This window comes from Callorhinchus milii, unplaced genomic scaffold, assembly GCF_018977255.1.
Source record: "Callorhinchus milii isolate IMCB2004 unplaced genomic scaffold, IMCB_Cmil_1.0 Scaffold25, whole genome shotgun sequence".
Classification (NCBI taxonomy): Eukaryota; Metazoa; Chordata; class Chondrichthyes; order Chimaeriformes; family Callorhinchidae; genus Callorhinchus; species Callorhinchus milii.
Genome location: NW_024704766.1, coordinates 469,136 through 495,047, shown reverse-complemented (window position 1 = coordinate 495,047; position 25,912 = coordinate 469,136). Strand labels below are relative to the sequence as shown.

At 44.8% G+C, this 25,912-nt stretch overlaps 1 protein-coding gene across 1 annotated transcript in view; it reads left to right on the top strand.

Moving 5' to 3' along the window:
- The window catches only part of LOC103180339 (rho GTPase-activating protein 32), an 81,812-nt gene that overhangs the window by 46,382 nt on the left and 9,518 nt on the right, over window positions 1-25,912 (top strand). Inside the window, exons 8-19 of the mRNA XM_042343819.1 lie at window positions 4,137-4,229; window positions 5,769-5,891; window positions 6,081-6,158; window positions 6,320-6,401; window positions 16,251-16,400; window positions 20,916-21,018; window positions 22,348-22,492; window positions 23,320-23,402; window positions 23,886-23,993; window positions 24,286-24,431; window positions 24,879-25,080; window positions 25,333-25,478. Coding sequence (XP_042199753.1) covers window positions 4,137-4,229; window positions 5,769-5,891; window positions 6,081-6,158; window positions 6,320-6,401; window positions 16,251-16,400; window positions 20,916-21,018; window positions 22,348-22,492; window positions 23,320-23,402; window positions 23,886-23,993; window positions 24,286-24,431; window positions 24,879-25,080; window positions 25,333-25,478 — 1,459 coding nt within the window. The remainder of the gene's footprint in view (window positions 1-4,136; window positions 4,230-5,768; window positions 5,892-6,080; window positions 6,159-6,319; window positions 6,402-16,250; window positions 16,401-20,915; window positions 21,019-22,347; window positions 22,493-23,319; window positions 23,403-23,885; window positions 23,994-24,285; window positions 24,432-24,878; window positions 25,081-25,332; window positions 25,479-25,912) is intronic.

The following is a 25,912-nucleotide window of genomic DNA, read 5'->3' as shown; positions in this document are numbered from 1 at the left end:
TGTGGGAAGGGAAGGGAGGAAATAGAGTGCAGTTATTTTGTTGTGGGACGAGGAGGGAAGGGGGACAGCTGGAGTAGACTTCCTCAAATATTAGTGCATCCCTGATGAGCTCCAAATGTGCAGGAGGGAGATGGCAGGAGGATCCAGGCAGCTGCGCTCATCAGCCTAAGCTCCAGGGACACGTTTGCAAATCGTGTCTGGCTTCTCCTCGTTTGGAATGCACATACTTTGGAGCCCGTTACAATGCAGTGGTCGGGAACCATAAAACGCCAACGTGCTCTAACAAAGTTGGTGCTGTTTAACACGACACGTGCCTCCTATTCCTCGTACGCTCGCTTCTCTATTCCCTTCTCCCTGATATAAACCTCCACCATTCTGCTGAGCCTGAAACTGTCTCCGTACGCAGTGCAGGGAGAGTGAACCTGCGTGAGTTACAGTTATTGATGATTCTATCCCAACATCTCAGAGGAGCAACAACTGTAGATTACTGTTTGCATCCCATCACTGTTGACAGTTAAAGAAGTCCCCAAAATCTTGTCAAAGCTTCTTTCCAGGGCCGTGAAATATGGTAAAGACCTTGTAAAGGATTTTGAAGATGGCTGAAATGCTTTTTGAAAAACGTGCTGAAAGTTTGATTGTTTTGGGTGCAATGTAAATGGGATAGTTCCCTCTTGGAAATGGTTTCCACCTGTATATCCCTCCGATATTGACCTTGGAGGCTAGTCTTGGTTTCATCACTGATGGATGTTTGCTCACAGGTTAGAGCTGGGAAATCAGTGCACTGGCTGTGTTCTTGGTTTATGAGCTTTGCCGAGTGCTCTCTCTCTCTCTCTCTCTCTCTCTCTCGCTCCACCTGATCGATCATTCGCACCAGTAAAAAATCTAATTGCAATCTCTAAATGTGAGTTATCACGTCTTACTCGTTGTTCATCAGAGTTCAGCTTTGAGCAGTCATTACTGCATGTCGATCAGTTTCCTTCTCCTTATAGCCCCTGACTTTGTGTGAAAGCTGACTCTCATGACCTTAACACCCTCACCCGGTTCCACTGGTTCCCCGACCCCCAGAGTCCAAAATCCTTGTCCGCGCCTTAAAAGTCCTCGAAGACCTCGGTCCTTTCTACCTCCATGACCTGCTAACCCCATATCCACCTGTCCATTCCCTCTGCTCAACGGGCTTCGGCCTGCTCCACATCCCCCACCCGGCCCCCCCACCATTGGTGGTCAGGCCCTCAGCCTCTCTGCCCCCACCCTTTATAACTCCATCCCACAATAGAATCAAGTCACTTTCCCTTGCTCCCTCCCTCACTTCCTTCAAGGCAAGTCTCAAGACACTCCGCTTCAACTGTGCCTTTGGTCACCCTCCAATCTCCACTCCTTCTGATCCCAACCTCCAACTTGGGTCCAAATCCTTGACTGCCCGGTGCCTTGGGACGTCCTCCCAATATGAAAGACGCCGGGTAAATGTCAATTGTTGTTGTTCCTCCATTTCTAAAATTGAAAACACAGCCAGCTTTGAAAAGTAATTAGGAATTTTCTTAAGAGAAGCGAAAATAATATATTAGTCGGCTTTGCACATCGATGTGACAGGCAGAACCTACAGCAATGATGTAGTCAGCTCTCAGCTGTCACATAAATATTCAAACTTCAAGAGGAAATTACCTCCCAGCGCATGAACTGTGCAACCCTGGGACAATGCATCATCCTTACCCGTGCCTTTTAATCTTTCCATTTCTCAGAGATTTAATCCCACAAGTGCACAGGCATAATTTTCATCAGCTCCCACAGCCGTCAGCAGAACTAAAAGCTTTAAATAAGAGCAGGCAGAATTTCTATAATATCAATAAGTCCTGGTCCAGGAAGCCAGCGATTCCCACTCCATCATTTACGCCCTCCCATCCACCGCCTCCCAAAGTACCGATCTGAACAAGATTATCATTGTCTTTCCTCTGCCTGGCTGTCATTTCTCCTGATCTCTGTATTCTTCTGACACCAGTCAGACCACACACACACACACACACACACAGAATGGGTTGCTCACTTTTGATCATCACAACACAATAGAGATTATACCTCCGTTTGAAAAAGGGACTGGAAAGAGCAACAAAACCAACCCCAAGTGTAAAAGAGATGAGCTTTGAAGTAAGATTAAAAAGACGTAATCTTTATAGACTGGGAAAACAACAAAAACAACAACAACAAGATTTCATTTATAGAGCGCCTTTCACGTCGGGAGGATGTCCCAAGGCGCTGGACAGTTAGGTCAGGACCCGAGCAGGGGGGAAATGGTCAGGGTGAGGGGAGGGAAGGGAGGGAGCGAGGAGGGGATAGAGAGTCGAGAGAGGAGCTGAAGGCACAGGCAAAGAGAAGGGTCTTGAGACCGGCCTTGAAGGAGGAAAGGGAGGAAGCGGTGAAGGCACTGGGGGATAGAGTTCCAGAGCCTCGGGGCTGAGAGGCTGAAGGCCCGACCACCGATGGTAGGGCGGTTGGGGCGGGGGATGTGGAGCAGACCGGAGCCAGAGGAACGGAGGGTACGGGCAGGTAAGTAGGGGGATAGTAGGTCGGAGAGGTAGGAGGAAGCGAGGCCGTGAATGGCCTTGTAGGTGAGGATGAGGATCTTGAATTCGATCCTCTGGGGGATGGGGAGCAGTGGAGGTACACGACAGTACACGAGCTGCAGAGTTCTGAATGACCTGCAGCTTGTGGAGGGAGGTGCCGGGAAGGCCGACGAGGAGAGAGTTCCCATAGTCCAGCCTTGAGGTGATAAAGGAGTTTCAGAAGGTTTAAAAGGAGGTTTAGAAGAGAGGGGGTAATCCGGGGGTGGGGAGGATCTTGGCATGTTGTGGCAATGAATGGTAGAGTCCCTTTTGGGCACTGTGCCCTGGACAGACTATTGGTGGGTCGTGTGGGAAAGGACAGGCTGAGAGGCAGTGTAAACTGCGTAAAGGAATCCCTCAGTAAAATACTTTACTCAGGAGAATTCTGACTTTCCATTCAGCTTGATCTGGATGTGGCTCAGTGAAATATTGAAGATTGTAAGTGTTAAGATGTGATTGTGTTGTTTTAACTGATATCTGTCAGCGGGTCGTTCAACAGGTCAGTGAGGAACGAAAATAGTTTAAATAAAATCAGCACTTTCTGCAAATGTGGGGCCAAGTTACTAACTGGAATAAATACACTCTGATTTTCTAAACAGAATGAAAATGGTGGAAAGCTTCCGTCTTATCCCTTTGTTGTCATGCTTTGTGCACTCCTGTCCTGAGCGGTTTGTGCTGTGAAATTAATTTTCATTTGTACACCGATTTGAAGTGGCCTAAAGCGTTGCTTGTTTTTGCAAAATGAACAGAGTTTAATGAAGTGGAATGAATTCTGTCAAGTTCACAGCGGGATTTCTTGAGCAATACAATTCACTGAATTATTCTGATGAACCAGTCATTGTCACAGTTGCGTTCACACCTCCTCCTGTGACGGGATCTTCCCCACAACTGATTTTGTAAAACCTGTCTTTCACTGACCTTCATCACAAAATACCTTTGAAGAATGTAAAGCATCCTATCTCTCCAGTAGAACACAAATTAAGCCACTGCAAAGTGATCATACAAGTGAAGTCTTGGAGCTAAGTGGTTAGCACACTCGCCTCGCAAGCAAGAGGACCTGAGTTTGATTCCTGGGCGGGGCGAAATGTTGGGCAACTCCACACTCCTCTGTTTACCTAGCAGTAAGTAGGAAGTAACCCAGGTGTTAGTCAATTCGCGGATCACTTTCCCAGGAGTAATAATACCTTGAGAAAACAATAGTATATATTTAAAAAAATTGGGTCACTCAATCCACGACTGCTTGTGGGACACTGCTGTGCTCAATTGACTCCTGCATTTTGCTGACAAGTGCATAGTTAATCCACTTTGCAATATATTCTGTGAAACGCTTTGAGACGTCTCAACGACGTGATAAGGCGTTGTATCAAATGCAAGGATTATTATTATTATCTGTTTTTTGAAGGCACTTTCACTGCTGTGTGAGTTCAACAGCATATACTTTGTTAGATCGGGGGAGGTAATTGTTATCATGAGGAAGTGTTTAACAATCTGTGTTTGCTCTTTGCCTTTCTCAGTGGATCCAACTATGTATTGCTTTCACAGATTGTGACCCAGATGCTGATGGCCTATCTCACCAGGCTCTCTGTGATCGCAGACAACAAGATCAACTGTGGCCCAGCACTCACGTGGATGGAGGTACGTGTGCTGCTCATTCTCTCCCTCACCTTATTTTGTGCCTCACTGGTCTCACGTGGAGATCACACTGGTGCACGTTAGTTAGACCTTCATTAAAAATCCACTTGTGGTAAATTGTAGTGACTTTGAGTGTGTTGTGTTTCACATCCCCGGCAGCTATTTGCCTTGCATTTCCTTTCAGTCAATGAACCGAGCGATGTGTGAGTTACCAGTGCCGGTAAGTTTTTACGGACAGCAGTTGTGGGGTTTACAAGATCTGTGGCAAATATTTTGTCGGAATGTTTGAGTATTATTGAGTTCCTAGTTTGCCATCTCATGTGGAAGGAGGTTTGTGAGTGTTGCTGCTTCTCTTTGCCATGTTCTTTCACCTGCCACTGATTTCAGATTGGCCTTAACACTGGTGTAAATTGGTTAGATTTTCATTAAATATGCAGTTGCAGTGATTGACATCTGTTGTAGCTTCCTATCTCAAGTCCTTTAAAATAAACTGCACCATTTTACTCTCAAGAACGCAGACTGAATGCTGTGCATTAGCAATCCATCTCTCGGGGAATGCTTGGTGAGTTCTGTGGCTCAATGTCCTTCGACACTGGAAATGCATTACTTTCTTAGAATACAAATCCATTAATTTGATTCAGCCTTTCAAGAGCTGTGGTTCCATCATGTTAACCTTGGGATTAGGATAGCCTTAATGCAGTCAGGCTCCAAATGCCCGTGCAGCAGAAGGCCCTGATGCTAATGCATTACTTTTACATAGAAGCCTCTTACACTGTTCCATCTCTATGTGACCCTGTATTCTGTTCTTACATAAATATCTCTCCGGTGAGTTCAGGTTGCAATGCCCCTTTGGATGTTGTTTAACATTACGAAACCTATTCTCATGCAGAAAATAGGGAACTCGTGTCCTTCTGCAGTAGAGAGCTGGTTATCTGCACTAATTGGGAATGACCCCATTGTGGAGAAAGCAGATTGTGTGGTTATTGGATGTCATTCAAAATATAAAATGGCTATAAATCAACTAAATAATTGTTTTATCAGTAGCTGTGCTACAGTACTATGGGATGGCTTTCCACACATGTCAGACCAAAATAAAGTACCACACTTTTGTCAGCCCTCCTCGCTCTGAAACTCTCTTTCTCACTTGACTTTTTTCCCTGTGATCTACACAGCTGTTTACGAGTCCGTGTAAAAATTAGAAGGTTGCATTGAGTTCTGAATTTGGGATTGCCCTTTTTGTCTGAGCAGCGATTGTGACTGACTTGTGTTATAGGGTGATTCGCTGAGCAGGATTTTCGAGAACAATAATGTTGAGCGATCTGTGTTTCTGCCTCTATAACTCCTTTCAAACCAGTAACCTCAGATTGTTATCTATTTACACTTCAAAAACAAAATGGAAACTCAGCAAAACAAATGAACATTAATGTTGGCAGATCTCTTGTCTGCGTGTGTGGTTGTGTTAGACACTGAAGAGTCCTGTCCTGCCTGTGTTCTCGCCACATACCTGTAAACTGCCACTGACCATTCAACTCTGCCTGACAGATTGATAACAAAGGGAACCATCTATTGGTGCATGAAGAGTCCTCCATCAACGTCCCTGCCATTGCTGCTGCTCACGTCATAAAGCGATACAACGCCCAAGCCACTGACGAGCTCTCCTTCGAGGTAACTTACTGAAAAACTGCAGGAGGTCAAAGCCAGATTGCACGGGCGGGAGGGCAGATAGGAGCAGAGGAGCAAATTCTTATGTTTCGGTCTGCGTGGGTGACTGTGAGAGGCTGTGGACCGGTGAAGGCGGAGAGGGAGGGAGTTTAAATGAAGGACTAAAAACCCATTTGCCCTCCTACGTTCCAGGTTGGAGATATTGTCTCAGTTATTGACATGCCTCCCAAAGAGGACACCACGTGGTGGAGGGGAAAGCATGGCTTTCAGGTGAGGAAACCAACAATGACCACCTTCTGTGCTGTAACTTTCTGACGAGCAGAAATACAGAAAGTAAACGTGCTCCAAACCCTAAATCCCCTGCACGATGAGGTGATGTGGGATCTGCAGTGTAAATGCGTTTCTGACGATTGGCTTTGTTTGGTTTGCAGGTTGGGTTCTTTCCCAGTGAGTGTGTGGAGCTCATTAATGATAAAGTTCCTCATTCTGTAACCAGCACCATGTCAAAGCCAGGTACAGTAATCATTTATTTTCCTTGCATTTTAGTGACACCATTGAACCCATTGCTGGCCAATGTGGCTAGCAGAGGGCTGGAACTCCTCTCAGTGTTAAGTGTAGACTTTAAGAATGTGCTAATATAATGGGCAAGTCCCATTAGAATCTGAACCCGCCATCATCAATTTCAATGCTGACAGGAATTTCAGCCCTCTGAACCTCTCGATTGTAATGCATTGCTTCCCAGAGGGGGTGCATTGGCAGTAGGAATACTGGTTGACAAATGATGCGGACATTCTACGGAATGCTAAAGTATCCCAATATTTTAGATATATTTTATACTTTTAATTGGTATTTTTAGAAAAGTAATATTCAAATTGCTTTATGCAATAATTTAAGTGTAGGCATCATCGGACATCATTTACTGATACGAGGAGCCAGTGAGTTACATTTGAGTAGGAGAAACAAAGAGTGAGAGAGAAAAAAAACACGTGTGTGTTGGCTGTGATCTTTCACATCAACTTGAAGCATGGAGTGTCCTTTGCAGATTCTAAAGACTGACCTTTAGACGGACTTTCAGAAATTCCTGATGGATCGTAAGTGCTTCTGAAATTTAAATCTCTGCATTATTGCCTGGCAGAGCAAGCGTAGGTTCAATGAGCTCATCGAGAACAGATTGTTACTGAAAACAGATAATCGTAGACTACTGATCAGGAAACACAGCTCACTGTAGCAGAGTCTCAGACTCCTGTTGGATCTCAGCTGGGAGTGTATCCAGGTGACCAAAAACTTGTGATACCATTACAATGTCCAACAAGTCTTAAAGAAATGATGATATTTTAGGTTTTTTTAAAGCTAATAGGGCAGATATCATGACTTTTTGATCACCCTGTGTACACGACAGGGTTTAACATTAACATTGATGTATTAATTATGCCAGAACCTTGAACTGAGCTACTCTGCCTGGTCACGTCTGGATCCTATCATCCTATCCTCACACTGAAATCTTTAGCATCAAATATAACATCTACTGGTTGCTGTGATCCTCTCTCCTCTCTCCTCTTCTCGTCGTCCTTGCTATGTTCACACTGGGACGTAGACCTATCTGGTGTGTTGCTGCCAGTGTTCACCAGTGCCCATTGATCACTGTCTGACTGGTGCCCTACGCTGGTAACTTGATTGACTTGTCTTTGGCTTGTTTATAAACCTGTTTCTGAGTGTTCTGGCATTTAATGCTCTGCATGTTGGAATTTCAAAATCCCGGTGTCTTCCTCTGTGTAGCAAGCACACTGCGCACGTTTGCTGCATTCTCACTGCAGTTACTCAATTGCTTGACGTGGTGGTTCCAAATATGGTTTGTCTGTTGCTCAGGGGAAACAAATGAATAAACGGTACAGCAATTTTCACCAGTGGGACATTTTTTTTTTAAGGGTTAAGGATCTAAACGGGAAAAATATTCAAGTCCTGGAAAACCAATTCTGTAAATTGAAATGTCTGGAAATATTTGCGGGGAATCATTTAACAAGAGCTACAGCTTAGAGACCTGAGGGAAGTGATGTCGCACGGAAGGAAATTGCCGTGGAGGGCAAGGAGGTTGGCAGGTCACAGAATCATAGAAATTTACAGTGTAGGAATAGCGGTGGTCAATCTGTGGCCCATCTCCTTCCCCTTTGAAGCACACATTGCTTCTAACACCTTTGCTTGGCGAGGCATTCCACGTCCCCAAGACTTGTGGAATCTGTTATTTCCATAGAAACGTAAGCGGCTCAGAACATTCCAGATTTAGTCTTTTGTGTCAAATTGGAAAATTACCACATCGCTTGTTGCTTTTTCAATTGCACGCAACTTAATCTTCCTCAGGCATGCCGGGGACAAGGAGAGGGAGGTGAGAGAGACGTGTATGTGATGACGTGTAATGAGCTATTGCCGGCCAGTGCAGGAGAATTGTACAAGCCGAGAGAAAAAGTATTGATTATAGAAACCTTTGTTGTGCGGTTTCTCATTGCTGTAAACTGGAGAGAAACGCAGTTCGAATTTCTTTCAAAATAATAATAATGCTAATGTTCACTGAAAGTCTTCTCACAGACACTTTCCAGCAGTGGGTCACTGTGGTAATGCATAGGAACTATAGGTGATCTTTTCCCCTCCCTAACCTAACCCAGGGTGTTTGTTTTGCTTAAATGCCAATAATAATAATAATCCTTGCGTTTAATGCGTGTCTCAAGGCGCTTTGCAAAATATATTGTAAAATGAAGTGACTGTGTAGTTTTGGTGGGCGAATATCCTCTGACTGTAAAAGGAAAATGTGTTGTGATGGGAAGGGGGTGGTGGGGGTGGGAACTTTAAATCGTTCCACGTCTGAATCGGACGCGTTTGGGAGCTTTTGTTTTAACTGTTGATTGATTTAACCCTTTCTCTGGTTGTCCTTTCCCAGTCTCCCCAGGACACGGAACCCGACCAGCCTCCTGGAGTTACTTTTCCCCTTGTACGTTGTCACTTCTCCTTTCCCATAGATCGCAGCAGCCAGTCGTCATCAAAGAATCTGTTTAAGATAAGAGCGTTATAGTTCAATAGAGTAGATATTTAGCTTGAGCTGCTCTGCTAACTCGTTCACTGATCACATCAACATTTTGTTCTGAGCGACACTGAACCTCATTGTATTAATAATAATAATCCGTGCATTTGATATAACCCTTATCATGTCTTCGAGGCGTCTCAAAGCTTCACAGGATATACTGTAAAGTGAATTGACTATTATCCCACAAACTTTTGTGGATTCAGTGAAATTATTATTATTTTTTATTTATATATATTTGAAAATTTCGCAGGACACACGTATATGAGACGCAATGTTAATAATATAATAATAATCCTTGAATTTGATATAGCGCCTTATCACGTCTTCGAGACGTCTCAAAGATATTGCTTACCTTCCCTATTAGCCTGTAACAAGGAGCTCTTGCTATCATTCAGACCAGGGAGGAATGGACGCACACACTAGTTCAAATGTTAGAAAGTTACATTAAGGCGTTGGATAAAATCACAAAGTACAACCTCGTCAGTTTCCAGAGCTTTCGCATGAGGTTCAGTGAGAACACGATGGACCAGTGAAAGGTTTTCATTAGTTTGCGTAAATGTAATCTATGGGCGTGTTTAATGCTGGGCTGTGCTGCTGCACTAAGAGCGATGCTGACACCAGAGCATCAGTCTCTCTGCAGCCCCAGGCATTTTGTCTTGCCTGGGTTTTGTTCGATGCATGTTGTGTGAGATACAACGTCTGATATTCCGCAAACACATGGAAAGGCAGAGAGGTTTCAGGTGGTTTTACTCCTGGCTTGTCTCTTCATTTTCCATTACTGAAGTAGCAGTCAGCCTGGAGAATAAATGACATGGTGGGTTTAGGATTGTAGTTGTAGAGAAGTTTGTGGTGCTTTTATTTACTTAAATTCTGAATCCATTTTAACGAGAGAGACAAAAAATATATATATTTGTTGAATGTGGTAACCAGACGTGTGGTGTGAGACGGCACTAAAGCTTCATTGATTGTCCTGATCTTGTTTCCCTTTGCATGCAGATCTGGAGATGGAAAGTATAAAACCAGGTATTGCATGTGTTCCAGCCTCTCTAGCACCATCCCGACGGTGCTCAGGTAGAGATGAAGACGAGGGTAAAATTACTCTCCGTCCTAACAGTGAACTAACACTGTGTGTGGCATTTCCTGTGGCAGTCTCATACATACTAACCTTGAGATACTTGGCCTATAGTAATGCTATCGTGGCTCTAGTAGTGAAATGGTGGGTGAAATAGTGGCCACCATAAGCACCAGATATGTGCCCGCCAAAGAATAGCTTTGCTAAAGTCAAGCCGGCAGCTAGCTGTATGTGGTGTTTGTCTTAACTGCTAACTGCTGCCTTTTGTTCATCTGCTAATAGAGGACACAGCTTGGTGAACGGAAGGTGGGGGTGGGCTTGGGAGAGGGGAAGTCGGGTGAAAGGAGATTGGTAGGTGTGGGATTGGGAAATGTGGAATGGGGAACAGGGAATGATGGGGCATGGGTTGGCGTAAACGTGGGTTGATGAGCATGGGATGGGGAAGAATGAATGAATGGATGGATGGATGAATGAATGGGCTTAGGTTTGTGTGGCCACAGTGGATGGAGGTGATGTGCTGTTGGCAGGAATCAAATCATGGTGGCAGGCTGGAGTGGCCTCAGGGATGGGTTACAGCACAGCTGATTTATGTAATTCTGCATCAATAGAAACTATCTCAGGTATTATAGCTGCTCATTAATCAGTCAGAATCTTCAACATATTGACCTTCTGCATCTCGGAGGAGCTTTTCCCTTTCCTCCCTCCCCTGCCCCCTCCCCCTCTCTCTCTGTCTCCCTATCTCCCTCTCTTTTCCTCTCCCTAATCCATGGTAACTGTGCAAAGCATTTTACTTAAATGCCAATATAATATACTACTACTAATAATAAGAATCCTTGCATTTGGTACAGCATCTTTCATGTTCGGGGTATGTCCCAAAGCGCTTCACAGGATAAACTGTAAGGTGGAGTGACTGTGTATTTGTGGGCGATTGAACATTATTATTATTGTATTTGTGGGCCGGTCACGTCACTTACCAATCCCATGGCTTACCAGTATATACAGTGCAGTATTCCTGCAACGAGGAACACCCTACCTGGTATGTTGAGAAGCAGTCTTACATTTCCAAGTCTCGTTAACAAGAGAGACTGGATCAGCCTTTGATACTGGAATTCCCTGTCCACCTATGGCAAATGTTTTAATGCTTATTGTATCAAAGCCGGAAGGGCGCTGAGCTGACAGGATCCCCAAGATTCGAGCTCTGAATAATTTGAGCTCAAGTTAATGTCTTGCTACTTTTCATCCTGTCTACATCCGACTTCTAAACCTGTATCTCTTTACCATGCTTGTAGTCACCATCTTTATATCTCTTCCCTGCTTGGAATCCACGCCTACACTTTTCAGACTTCGCTTTGAGATGTTCTCTCATGTAAAAAGCGTTACATAACCGCATTTCCTTGTTGTTGAAGCATGTCTGCTTTAAAAAGCACATTCCGATTTAAAAATTAATGTAAATGGATGATAAAAAACCTTCCGCAATAAAACCACTGCCTTCCTCAAGGAGATACCGAAGGCGAAGGCTATTCATCAGAAACCGTCTAGAAACCTTCCAGTGCAGCACTGACTTACCGCGGTTTGTCTAGCGGCTGGGAGCTGCGAACTCAGGTCTTAACACCAGCAACTGCTGCGTGCCTGCCACATGACCATCTCTTGGGTCAATAACTGTGTGATGACAATCGTATTCATGCGCTGTGACGTGCTGGAAAGAAGGGGCTTTAATTGTGGTGAGAAACTGGTGGGTAAAGGTCAACATTAAGCCGCACAGACCGAAAGGTCACAGGTTTGTTTCTCTTGTGTGTGTTTGTGTGTGTGTGTGTCTGTGCTGACGTGGCCAGAACGAGCATTGGGGTGCTTACCATTGACATTAGTAGCACATCTGTGCTAGGGAGGGTGAAACGTAGCCAGGAGTATCCACTGCTGATTGCTGTCTGCTGGCTGTGCAGGAGGTCTCGTAAGTGAGCATTGGTCAAGGACAGGATCAGACTCAACCAGGATATGGTCCATGGTTGTACAGCCCGCTGAGTGAATTGAACTGTGTGTTAAGCTACTGATTCAGAGGACGAGCTTCCAGCCTTCACAACCACTGTAGGTTTAGCTGCCTCTCAGTGGGTCTGACAATGTGCTGTCTTTTTACAAGCCTTTGAAAGTGTCTTCTGTTGGAATAAACACTTTTGGCTGCAGGGTAACGCAGCAAGAGCATTAAAAAATGCTATTTCTGCTTGTATTTGCCTCCAGGATCTCAGGAAAATTCCTGTGAATAAATCAGTGATGTGGAAAAGAAAGGCAAATGTTCCTTTGAAAGCGTCAAAATTGCAGAGCTGCCCAATGAGAGCCATTGAGGGTTGATGTGACCATATAAAGGTTTGGCCCCTTGAGTAAGCGTGGGAAGAGAATAGAGTGACTCACCTCAGTGATGTGCGGTGACTGACTGTTCTGAATGCACGTTGTGTGAGTAATGTGTTGATGATGTGCTGCTGTCTGAGGTTACCCGTGGTTGCTCATGGAATATTCGATATTTTGAAAAGGTTCTTCCTTTGAAACTGGGGAGTCATTTCAGAGCTTGTGAAAACCGTCTCATCACATGATTACTGGCCATAACCTGTCTTTGGCTTGGCTCCAGGAGCCTTATTGCCTGTATTTTCTGACAAGCTGATCTCCGGGCAAGTTTTCACCTGACATTCCTCACCTCGGGCTCCTTCCCACGTGAGAGCAGATCCTGGCTGCTTGACCTTGTGTCTGTTGTCACCAGTATTAATTTCAACAGAAAGTAGGAAACAAAATAGATTTACTATCAGCATTACCTGTGGGATATCTCACTCTTAGAACTCTCTTCAACGATGAGAATTGATTTACTTTTTTAAAAAAAATCAGTATTGAGATTTATTTAAACAAAACTCAACTGGTACCTACAGGAGGTGTACAGAGAATGCAATTTACAGATCTCAGAATTCACTGCGTGAATAATAACATAATAATAAACCTCGCATTTGATATAGCGCCTTTTCACATCTTTGAGACGTCACAGAATATGCTGTAAAGTGAATTGACTGTAGACTTTGGGGATGAAACGTAATTCATTGCCAGTAAAGCCTGAGGATTAAGTATTAGCTTCAGCAAAAGGAACTTGCTCTAGACGTACTTTGTCATTCACTTGTCCTACAAATGAAAAGGTTTATTTCTGCAGTAATGCCTGTGAACCAGTGAAATTTTACTTTTTTGCTTGACGATGTCCTTGTTGACTCACTGGAAGAAATTCCCACGTCTGCTGTGTATACTACTGCTATCACAGGACATCAGTACAGTCACTGCTGTACACTCTACACTGCCTGGTATTTGGGGTTTGCTCTACCCTCTCACCTCCTGCTCGCGCTATAGTAACTGCGGAGAGATTTACATGATGTCAGGTGGACTTAGCTGGGCTAGCAGGTCCCACACAATTCTCAGGCCTGTTTGTGGTAAACAGCTCGCGAGTTAGGAAGCTTTCCCTGCAGCCAGCAATGGGAGCGGCTGTGACGGAACAATCACCTGAGCAGCCGGGGAGAGGAGGAGCCAGCCAGCCTGGAGCAAGAGAAAGAGTTCCTGACGTTTTAAATTAACCAGCTCGTCACAGGTAGGTCAGCTCGGGGCCATGTGCAGAAGGACAAAGGTATGTTCTTAGCTCCTGCCACAAAGACTCAGGCAAACCGGGCTGTGAAAACAAGGTGAGAGCTGCGTTTACAGGGCTTATTCACCCAATAATCTGCCCTCTGGTTAGTGTTTGGTGGAAGAGCTCGGCTGGCGTGCGGCGAAGGAGCGTGTGTAGCTTTGTCTGAAACGTTCGCTTGACTCCGCTGGCTTCAGAGCTGAAGTGAGACCCGGGAGCAAGGGAACAAGCTGTAGGTGCAGAGTGAAGGCCGACGCTTGTGCTAACAGGGTGCATTTCCGACCCTTTGGGTTAGTTTCCCGTTTATAGGAACGCCTGCCTGCCTACTTGCCTGCCTGTGCGTTCTGAGCTGCAACGAAACAGAGAACGAGTTACATAATTTAATTCATCAAAACCAAGGTAGGGCTGAACTGTGGTTCACGTGCTGAGCTGAGGGTTTCTGTGATTAATGATAGCACGGCTGATGTTATCAGTAAGCTGAAAAATTCACAGCGTAAAGGTACATCCGATATGCTGTAGTACCATACACTGATCTGGTGTACGTTACTGCTCTCAGTGATAGTAAACGGACAGGCAGAACTCATGGCAATTCAGTACTGAAGAATTTCACTGTTAATATGGTTTTTGTTTGTGCTCCAGTGGTGGTGGAGCTTTAAGTTGGAGCTGTAATTGTTACTGAGTTTCATATGGCCAAGGCTGTTTGATCTGCCCTTCCCTTTCCACTGTTAATGAACGCAGCTCATCGCTGTGCAGTGGGGGGTGGGAGGGAAGTAGGTCCTGTTTAGGAATGTAGTTGTTCTGTGCTCACACCACTCAGCCCCTGCTGTTTGCACCCAAATTCTGGCTCTGTGACTTGGAGGAATTCAGGGTGAAGATGAGAGGCAGCAATGTGACCACACAAGCCTGACGTTCCTGAAATTACTCGCTAGCATAGTTTCCTAATGGCCAGGATCTGGAAGAACGCTGATTAGTAATGCAGCCTTGCTTAGCTCCTTCTTGTAATCACGGGTTGAGTATTGACTCAGCACCCTGATACGATTTAATTTTACTATTTTATTGCATGGGGGAGAAGTGAGGGAGTGTGTGCTGATGTGTTGACTGTCTGTCTGGGGAAGGGGAGGAGGAAACATACTGGAAGCCTAGGCTGAGTCAGTGCACCGATATTGTACATCTCTAGCGCTTTTATTGATAGGATACAACTGAAAGCGTGTGCATAATCGCAGACTTGGCCAAGGTCAATGTTCAGAAATTTGACTGAAAAGTCAGTTTGGGACCGAGTCACAGTGTCTCCAGCTCATTCGAGCTCTATTTACTCTCTGATTCACACGTTTGGTTGTACAGAAACTCTCACGTAAGTCTGATCTATATCAAATGCAAGGATTATTTTTATTACTATTATCATCTGTATAAATCGTATAATTGCCTAAGTCGTACATCTGACTGTTCAAGGCCCATTCAAGAGATCATATTCTTTGCATTAGTCATATTAAATGTACGGTCCTAACTGATGCGACTTATGTGGGGTTTACTGTAGATAATTACTTTTAAAAGATTTCAGGAGTTTTGGGTCAGGGTCAATATTTGAGTTACACGAATGAGAAGCAAACGAGAATTGCTATCGACAGCTTCGTTACTGTAGCCTGCGACTACCAGGAAGTTCCTAAACTGGATTTTTTTAAAAAATCTACTCTATGTGCAATTGATGTTGCGATCAATGTTCTGAGCTGTATTGAGGAGGGGTCGGTGTGTCAATCTATGCAGTGCTGTGAGGTGCTATATAAATGCTAATTGTTGTGGTTGTTGGGGGAGGGGGGTTTGGGGGTCTGCATGTGACTTGCAGACTCATCATATGTGTCTGCTTCACCCCTGTGTTTAATGTCATAATAACAAATAATAAATATTCCTTGCATTTGATATCGCGCTTTTCACGTCTTCTAGACGCCTGAAAGCGCTTCACAGAATAGACTGTAAAGTGTATATTTGTGGGTGAAACTCTCTAGCCAATTGCACAGAGCAGCGTCCCACAAACAGTCGTGGATTGAAGTGACCAAATTCTTATTGTTTGTTTTTTCCTGAGGAATTATTGTCAGGCGTGGGGAGTAAGGAAACTTGGCATAGGGTTTCGCTCTGCCGGGAATCGAATCCAGTTCTCCCTCTTGCGAGGTGAGCGCTCTAACCACTGAGCTACAGGAATCCATGCTCAGATTCCCAAGTTTCAGACTGCTCCGACCCTAATGATGTCCCGTTCACACAGTGCTAAGATCAGAGAACTCAACACAAACTTGGGGTCAATAGTGGGTGGGGAGTGAGAATCTGTATTTCTGGTTTTCTCCACTCGCAGCAAGGTTGGTCTGAGGCTAAGCACTTTGTTGTTGTTGTTATTATATAACTATCCTACAGATGCCAGTAAAATGTGTGGTCTCGAGGGCACAGCCCTGGTATCAGAGCATTGCGATGTGCCCGCACACAGTGACAGCTGTTGCTTTCATTAAAACTACAAAATGACATCAGTGTGAAAGCAAGCGGCCTGACAGCATGACTTAGCGTTATTTATCTTCTCTGGTTTTCGTTCCACAGTTTCCAAGAAGCACGGGAAGCTGATCACTTTCCTCCGCACCTTCATGAAGTCTCGGCCGACCAAACAGAAGCTGAAGCAGCGAGGGATCCTGAAGGAGCGGGTGTTCGGCTGTGACCTGGGCGAACACCTGCTCAACTCCGGCCACGATGGTGAGTGAGTTTCCCCCTCCCCTAGGAACAGCAAACCGGTCTGTGCTTAGAGGCATTTTTACAGTAATTACTGATAAGTGTAGAAACTATTTTTATAGAGTCCTGTAGTTTAGTGGTTAGAGCACTCACCTCGCAAGCGAGAGGACCTGGGTTTGATTCCCGGCAGGGAAAAATGTTGGGCAAGTTTTCTCACTCCGCACACAAGCCTCTGTTTACCTAACAGTAAGCAGGAAACCAGTTGTTAGTCAATTGGTGGATCATTTTCCGGCAGGTAATAATCCATTTTTTTAAAAAACAATTATACATAATAATTTGGTCACTCAGTCCACGACTGTTTGTGGGACACTCTTGTACGCAATAGGCTGCCGAGTTTTGCCCACAAAATGTACAGTCACTATACTTTACAATATATTCTGTGAAGCACTTGGAGGCGCCTCGAAGACGGGATAAGGCATTATATCAAATGCAAGTATTTTATTATCTCCTGTCTCGGGTTAAATGACTTATTTAAGCTGCCACAATGGTTCAGTGGGTAAGTGCACCGCCTGGCGTGATACTGAGTCATATAGAGCAGTGGGTTCCTTGTCTGCACTGATTTGTCGCCGCAGTTGCACAGTAACGTCACAACAGTTACTGGCAGCAGTGTCCAGGAACCCATCCAATGGCCTAATAGATCACTTAGATGCAAAAGTTCATTAAATATTAACACTGACTCCCTTTTAATTTTCAGGAAGTTGTTTTTGAAATCTTTTTTTCTTGGAATTATGTCTGTAATTTCAAAGAGGAGGTTAGATAGCTTCTGGGTGAGGTAGTGGATTGAGGGGTATGAGAAGGCGAGACGTGTAGGATTATTTACTATGTTTTCATTTAGCTTATTTTGTGAGAATTGTGACTTGTCCTGTATATCCCTGAGTTATGATGCCAGGGAAATCTGTGGGAAATTTAAACGTCTCTCTGTGTCTCACTTAATGACCATTCCTATTTCTTACTGCTACACTTATTGAGCCTCAAAGTGCTTTGAGATGTCTTGAAGATGTGATAAGGCACTATATCAAATTTATTCTTATTATTATATTCACGCTGAGTTTCACTGTACTGAGCAAGAAATGACTGATCACATTTCATTTTTCTTATTAGAGAATAAAGAGGCTTTCGTTTGTTTGATTGCGAATCTGTAGAGCAAGTTTGATCCACTCTCAACCAGAGCTGCGCTGTGTCTGTCTCTGTAGTGAGACAAGGACTTCTCAGAGCTCTTTACATGTTAAATTAATTAGCAAGGAGATGAACGCTGTTATCGAGACAAATACAGCAGTTTATGTGCACCAGGAACATTCTATAAATAATGAGATGAATCATAGGCAATTAATTTAAATTTGGGTAGGGAGGGGGCATATAATCCAGGAGAATTGGGGTGAATTGGGGGGAAAACTATGTTTTTTTAAAAATAGTGTGTGGGGATGTTGATGTTCACCTAAATTTCAGGGACATAAATGCTCATTTGAAAAAGCAAGGGGATGTGGAAATAAAGAACCAATGTGCTGTGCTTCATGTTAGAATCTATTCATCGTGATAGGAACATGTGGGGTATTTAGGTGTATCCCCTTCTGAATTAAACTGAATAAATGCATTGATCTTAGCTTTCTCCAGCTTGTTCAAGTGAATTGAAATGGTCCTAGTGATCAGGGGTACATTTAATTCAGATTTAGTTTCATTGTAAACTAACTAAGCTCATCCACGACTTAATAGGATTTGTTTTCCGATAGCCTTGTTGTAAATGGGCTAAATGGCATTTTTCTGTAGAGCTAATTTGAAAGGGAAAGGTTCTGTTCTGAGGCACGGGCCGTTGAGCAGGTTCCTTTTTTCATGGAAACATGTAAAACAGAAATGAACAGCAGCTATAGTGGGAGCTAATGCCTCAGGCTTGAATGTGCAGAACTCAAAGAAACAGCCAAGCACGAACTAATGGGCTGATTAGCACTCATGGCATTGGAGTCATTGATTAAGTTGGATATCGGTGGAGATACACAGTCATTGTCTTCTGTCCTTAGAGGGGGTCCCACTCTCAGGGGGAGGTAAGGCAGAGTAGTTACAAAAGGAGTGCAGTGAGTGGAAAGATACCTCACAGACCCTTTGGCAAATTCCACTGACTGATTAGAAAGGCAAATGGCAAAAAGGGTTTCAAATGGTTGCATTTGCTGAATCCTTGGAATGTCTTCCCTGGTAGGGAAGTTAAAGTGACCTCCAAATTCACAGGCATTATTTGAAGTGATTGTGACTGGCTGTCTCTTGCCTTGTTTAAGTTGATGTTCTGCCAGGTGCACTGAATGTGCAATACTGAAGCTTGCTGTTTTTTTAAAAATGAAAACAGAAGTGGCTGGGAACACTCAGCAGGTCAGGCAGCATCTATGGAGAGTGGAAAGTAAGTTAGGGAACACTCAGCAGGTCAGGCAGCCTCTATGGAGAGTGGAAAGTGAGTTAGGGAACACTCAGCAGGTCAGGCAGCCTCTATGGAGAAAGGAAAGTGAGTTAACCTTTCGTCATCAACCTGAAATGTTAATCCACCCCCCTCTCTCCATAGATGCCGCCTGACCTGCTGAGTGATCCCGGCCACTTCTGTTTTTATTTCAGGTTTCCAGCATCTGCAGTATTTTGCCTTTTGCAGTTCTTTTTGATGGCTGCAGGGCTCCAGGTACAAGGACTCTGCTAAGGCCATATATGCTCCATCGCCTGCAGACACACTGGTACCAAATTCCACTTAACCTTAGCCCGCAAGCCCATTTTGTCTTCAAATTTAAGATCAGACAAAATTCCAGAAAATTCTGAAATGTCTTCTTAATTAAGACTGAAGTTAAAATGGCCCAATCTTGCATTTGAAGACAGAATGGTTTGACAGGATGACTGTAACCATTAGGTCAACGATTTCTCTGGAGTAGGGAAATGATTGAACTCCAGCTTCCCCCACGACCTGTTGCATTCACCAAACATGGGCACCAAGGTCTTCTGCATTAACAACAACAAAGTTACATTTGTAAAGCGCCTTTACAACTGCCTCGCTCCCTCCTTCGCATTCTTCAAGGCAATCTCAATACCCTCCTCTTTGACAGCACCTTCATCCACCTTCCTACCTTCCCTGATCCCAATCTCCCAGCTCGGATCCAAATCCCTGACTGTCCATCGCCTTGGGACGTCCTCCCGACATGAAAGGCGTAAGGTGTAAATGTAATTTTGTAATGCATTGTCCATTGTGTCCATTGACGGGACTTTTCTGGTGACAACGGTGATGACTGAAAAGTCCCTGTTCCATTGAGGAAGTGGTGGAGGAGGCAGAGAAGCTTGAAACCCATCCTGGGCACAGACTGTCAGCGTGCGTGTAAGGCACAGACGGATGCTATTAAATCTCTGCTGGTGTTCACTCCAACCACTGGAGCTGTCAGCTCTAATCCCATCACCTGCTCTTCCCAGAACCATTTCATATTATTTTGTTGAAACCATTTTCCAATTCCCTTTTAAATCTTTCAGCTTTTTTGGATGCAGTTTTCATAGACATTGGCTGTAAAGCATTCCACATTGTAACAGTAATAGTAAATAGGAACCTGGTCGTTAGTCGATTGGCGGATCACTTTTCTGTGATAATAATCCTTTTTAAAAAAAAATAATCTGGTCACTCAATCCACAACTGTTTGTGGGACACTGCTGTACGCAATTGGCTATCGCATTTCGCCCACAAAATGTTCAGTCAATTCACTTTCAAGGACATTCTGTGAAACGCTTTGAAATGTCTTGAAGACGTGATAAGGTGCTATATCACATGCACGGATTATTATAAATTATAAACTGAGCTGTACAGTACTTTAACCCCACAAGAAGAGAATTGGATGAAAACTACTGTTTGTAACGGCTGAACAGTTCTCAGCAATATTCTGCCGTTGCTGAGTTACCAGTGCAGTCTTTCACTGGTCACTACTGGGCTTGTTTTGTTTGTGACTTGATTCAGCACGCTGGTTCATACTCCTCTGCTAACGTGCGTGAACATTCCTGTGGTTTCTGTCTGTCATAACCTGCCCTGTTTATGTTGAGGCACCTGCAGAGCAGACAGACACTCACTCACTGGAGCTAGACACGTCTTATCAGCATTGTCAAGGACCTGTTAACACCTCTGTTATTGCGATGAGGTGCTGTTTTGTGAGCATCTCACTTTTGATCTTGCTTTGTGACAGTTGGCAGTGTAGTGTGACTGCTTCTGGCTTTTGTGAGAGAAAGGATCAGCCATGAATGTTTTGATTTACAGAACAGAAACATCTCTATTTCCCCCCCCCTTGCGCCCCGTGTAATCTTAGATATTAAAACTATGGCTGTGAAGAATTTTGGGCCTCTGGTGAGGCTGATGTCCATTTTGCTTTGTCCAGGTGGGTGTTTGCTTCCCCATGCTTAAGGGTATCCAAACTAAACTGCTGTCTGTGCCTAGCAACTCTGCAGAAAATTACTCTGGTAATTCTAATTATTTTTCTCTTTCAGTCCCCCAGGTACTCAAAAGCTGCACGGAGTTTATTGAGAGACACGGAGTGGTGGACGGGATCTACAGACTTTCAGGGATTGCGTCCAATATTCAGAAGCTACGGTAAGCCGATCAGAAACGGGTTTGCTGTAACAGCGCCTGAAAACCAGACTCACATAAAACCTTCCTCTCAAACTGGTCAGTAGTGAAAAATACTCCACTGGTTGCTGAATCAGTGAGGAGCCATAAACTGTGCTTCGTCAGCGGGAGATATGAAGGAGGTTTGCAGAAGTATTTTTGTACAATTTATTAGAACATAGAAAAGCCGCAAATGATTTTGACCCAGAGTATGACTGGACTCTTTTGTTAGTCGATGATCTTATGCCTATGCCAAAGCTGTTTGGATCTAGTGCTATTCACTGAGGAATATGAAAGAACAGGCTGTGATTGGATTCTGTTGTGTATTGTCCAGCTGTAAATCCCTGGTAAAACGTTTTTTCTTTGGTCAGCCGAGTGTCTTGACACATGCGGAAACCCATCACCGTTGCTTAAGCACCTCCAAAGCAAGCTGTGATTTCCACACATCCCACCCCCACATGGAAATCCCAGATATAGATTGTTGGAATGGAATGCGCTCTCTCTGGAGCTTACCTATTTCTGGGAATTATTAAGCACAGGGCTGGGTTGAGCCAAGGCGACACACAGCCCAACCTGAGAACATTCCACCATCTCCATCTGTCGGTAAAGCTGGGGGAAAGCTTCAATTAAACTCAAAAGAACTGTTGTTAGAGCTATTTATCGCAGCAAAGTCCATTGTTGTAGTGCAGTTGCTATCTTTTTATTGCAGTGGTGTTTTCTGTTGGGCTGCCTTCTCGACAACATGTAATTTATAAGCTGCCTTTGTGCTAGTTATCCCAGCCAAATGATTTTTAATGCAATTGGGTAGCAGTGCTTTTTGTGGTATTTGGGTGTAAACAGTGATTGCCATATGACTGAAACATTCTTTTTTCTCTCTCTTGTCAATGTTATTCCCTCTCTTGACTGACTCTTTTATAAGTGCTAAGGGAGTGATTCCCTGGGCGTTGAGAGAGAGAGAGAGAGAGCTGCAGGCTATGTTGCCTGTTAGCCATTCGTATGTGAGCTTTGACAGAGCACGTTGGCAGATTGTTGTTGTGGAAGGTGTGGGGCTCGGGGCGGAGTTTGTGGGTGGGACGGCAACGTCAAGCATTATGATGTCTTTGAGAGACGTGAGAGATGTGAAAAGCGCTATATCAAGCGCAAGGATTATTATTATTATGACATCCTCACTCAATGCCCACATACAAGACAATCTCTGGCAACTAGGAAGGGATCTAAAGGGCATTGAGGTAAAAGATTGTGTATAACGTATGCTGTGGCCATAAGTGTTTTTCTCCTCTTGTTACTAAAAACTTGTTTTGTTTTTACTTGTAGGCATGAGTTTGACTCGGAGCAGATTCCTGACCTGACGAAGGATCTGTACCTGCAGGACATCCACTGTGTGGGCTCCCTGTGCAAGCTCTACTTCAGAGAGCTGCCCAATCCGCTGCTCACCTACCAGCTGTACGAGAAGTTCTCAGTAAGTCACGTCCATCCGCGAGTCACACAGACAGGCAGCTTCTCAGGCGCGACCAGCAACGGCCACCACAGCATTTCCCATTATCCTGGCACATAGACGAGCCTTAATGGCCCAGTGTGTAGACATACCATATGCAACTGTAAGAGTCTCTGAAACACAACCCTTCGTGAGAGGCGCTGTATAACTGCAAGTTGTTGTTACCATATACAGATCACAAGGCTGGAGCTGTGAGTTTGTCAGAGAAGCGCTTGGGTGAATAGAAATCATCTCAATGTCCCCAGTGCTAAGGAAAGGGAAAAACTCAGCCAAGGTTCCTTCCCTTGATAATTTCTGGAAATTATTATTATATATAAAAAATCTTTTATATCGTGTTGTGTTTGTAAGAGTGCCAGTGCAGATAGTAAAACAGCAGCCTCCTGTGTTTCTCTGCTGCCAGTGTGTGCCTGAGTTTATTCCCCGAATCAACGGGATTATCAGATTTTATGGATTAAACTGTCTGGCTTCCTCTACTCTGCTCTCTGATTTGTTCTCATTGCTGTAGCTCTGTAGGAAAGCTGGTTTAGACACAAGTGCTGTATCTCGTGTGACTTGGACTAAAATCCTGGCAGAGCTGTTAGTATTGGGGTATGTTTGGGACGTGACATGTCAAGCGACGGCCCGGATGGTGGAAAGCGAACTAAATGGACCTTGGTCTTCTTTCGCCGGCAAATTCTTACGCTCTTATGTTTGTCGTATTTCTGAACTGAACTTCATCATGTGGAATCCCGTGTTAGTGACTGCAGTCTTTAAATACACAATGCCTGATGCCAAATGTTTGTCTTTCACAGGATGCTGTGTCTGTGGCTTCAGATGAGGACCGCTTGATTAAAATCCACGATGTCATCCAGCAGCTGCCGCCTCCTCACTACAGGTATATCAGCAGCTCACTGTCCTCTCCTGTACAGACACTCACACCAACACACACAGCCCTCTCCTCTCCTGTACACTCACCCCAACACACACTGACTGCCTGCTCCCCTCTCCTGAACAGACAGTCACGCCAGCGCACACTGACCGTTCACTGTCCTTTCCATTTTGCCCACAAACTATACAGTCAATTCAACGTAAAGTATATCCTGTGAAGCACTTTGAGACGTCTGAACAATACGATAAGGGAAAAGAATGCAAATGCAAGAATTATTATAATTATTAAAATCAGATTGCAGTATCAAGATAATGCTCTCCTTTGGTACATTTCTTCATATTTAGGACCGGTGAAGTTTGGTAACCTTAATGTTCAGCCCATCTTGAATTTTGTCGTTGCGGCCTGTTTGACCTTGTTTAAGCCCCGTCTGTGCCTGTACTTGCTGTACCACTGGTCAGTGTGTGTAACATTGTCTAATTCTCCGCCCAGGACCCTGGAGTTCCTGATGAGACATTTGGCGCGGCTGGCGACCTTCAGCTACATCACCAACATGCACACCAAGAACCTCGCCATTGTCTGGGCTCCAAACCTCCTGAGGTGAGGTTGGAGTGGTCGCTCTTTCTGTGTTGTCATTACTGCCACTGTTGTAGATTTCACTGCTCAGTAGAGCTGCTTGTACTAGACTCGTTCTGAATCCTTCGCCAATGTCTAACCTCTCACCATAAACAGGTAAAGGACAGGTTAGTTATGTGATTGTTGGCTTTCAGTGTACATCCCGGTATGAACGTAGCTTTGAAAGCGAAATGATTCAGTGGTCGTTAGCGATGGGGGAAATCTCAGTGGCTAATCGTGGTCTGATTCGACGCAATTGCTTTTCTTGTCCTCTCAGGTCCAGGCAGATCGAGTCGGCCTGCTTCAGCGGCACTGCGGCTTTCATGGAGGTGCGGATTCAGTCCGTGGTGGTGGAGTTCATTCTGAACCATGTGGACGTGCTGTTCAGCTCGAAACTCAGCTCCGTCATCAGGGAAGGAGCAGGTACGTCACCGAACTAGTCCAGACCCTCAGGGCTTGTAGAGAGACCCTCCAATACCTTGTTCAGAATGGTGCAGGGTTGCACATTGAGGGGTCTTAGTCTCAAACTTGGAAGGAGGATACGTGTTTGGATATGACTACTTTTAACACAGAGGGTAATTAATGTGTGGAGGGGCCGGAGAGGGAGAGTGGGGGCAATTTCAAGCAGGTTTGATGTGTGAGAGGGTGGAGCTGTATGTGACATGGAGAATCCTGTGTTTTCATTTTTGGCGACTGCAGAAAAGCAGCGTCCAAATTACAACTGAATTTAAGTATTTTGTGCGTTTCCGCTCTCTGAGATCAGATTGGTGTTGCTGGCCAAGACTAAAGTGGGATTTGGGGACCTCAGTTGTTTTAACCGTCAGATTTTCTCTTCTATAGCCTCTCTTTTTTTACTGCTTTTCGGCCCAGGTCACAGTTCTCTGTCGAGACCCAAGTCGTTGCTCGTGTCGTCACCCTCCACCAAGCTGCTGACCCTGGAGGAGGCTCAGGCACGAACCCAGGCCCAGATCAACTCCCCAGTCACCGTAGACAGCAAGTACATCGAGGTGGGCGATGGACCTGCAGCGCTGCAGGGTCGATTCCACACCATCATCGACTTCCCCATCGACAGGTATAACCCAACCTCGCCTTCTGGGCAACTCTGTTGTATACTGCACTCACACTGTGTGTGTGTGTGCAGTTGGCGTGTTCTTTTTGAGACCCACTGAGTGTCAGTCGATTAAATAACTTGCTATAAAGAGACGAGAAGGAAGCATGTCTGGTGAGAGCCTGACCTCGGGGGAGAGCTGGTAAACTGTGAGTTTCTCTGCAGTGTTTATCAGCACGCTGACATTAACACAGTCTCTGTATCTCCATTCCCCAGGAAAAGGACCATGATCAAAGCAAAGAAATCTCCAGTTGGGACCTGGCGTTCCTTCTTCAACCTGGGCAAATCCTCATCCGTAGCCAAGCGCAAACTACAGCGGAACCCCAGTGAGCCCAGTGAGATGAAAGCCATGGCGCTGGGAGGTGAGTAACCCCCATACACAGCGCTGGGCTGGATTTATTCGACACTGGCTCAGCGCGCAGAGGCTTGGTTTGACTTGAGCTCACGGTTTAGGCTGATACCTAAGTCTAGAATAGAAACAGGAGGAGGCCATTCAGCTCCTCGAGCCTGTTCTGCTATTCTACAAAATCATGGCTGATCTGTACCTCAAGTCCAGTTACCGGCCCCTGCCCCATATCCCTTAACACCCTGACCTAACACACATCTATCCACTAATAGCACCAATCGAACACTGCAATGTCAGGGGTTCCGCGCTTCGGATGAGATGTTGAACGAACCAATTCCGTCCACCAGGATATTAAAGAAGCTGTGTTGCTACGTGAAAAGTGGAGAGTATCTCTGTCTCCTGACCAAGAATCCTGGAGATTGACCACAATTTACATTGATTATACAGCGC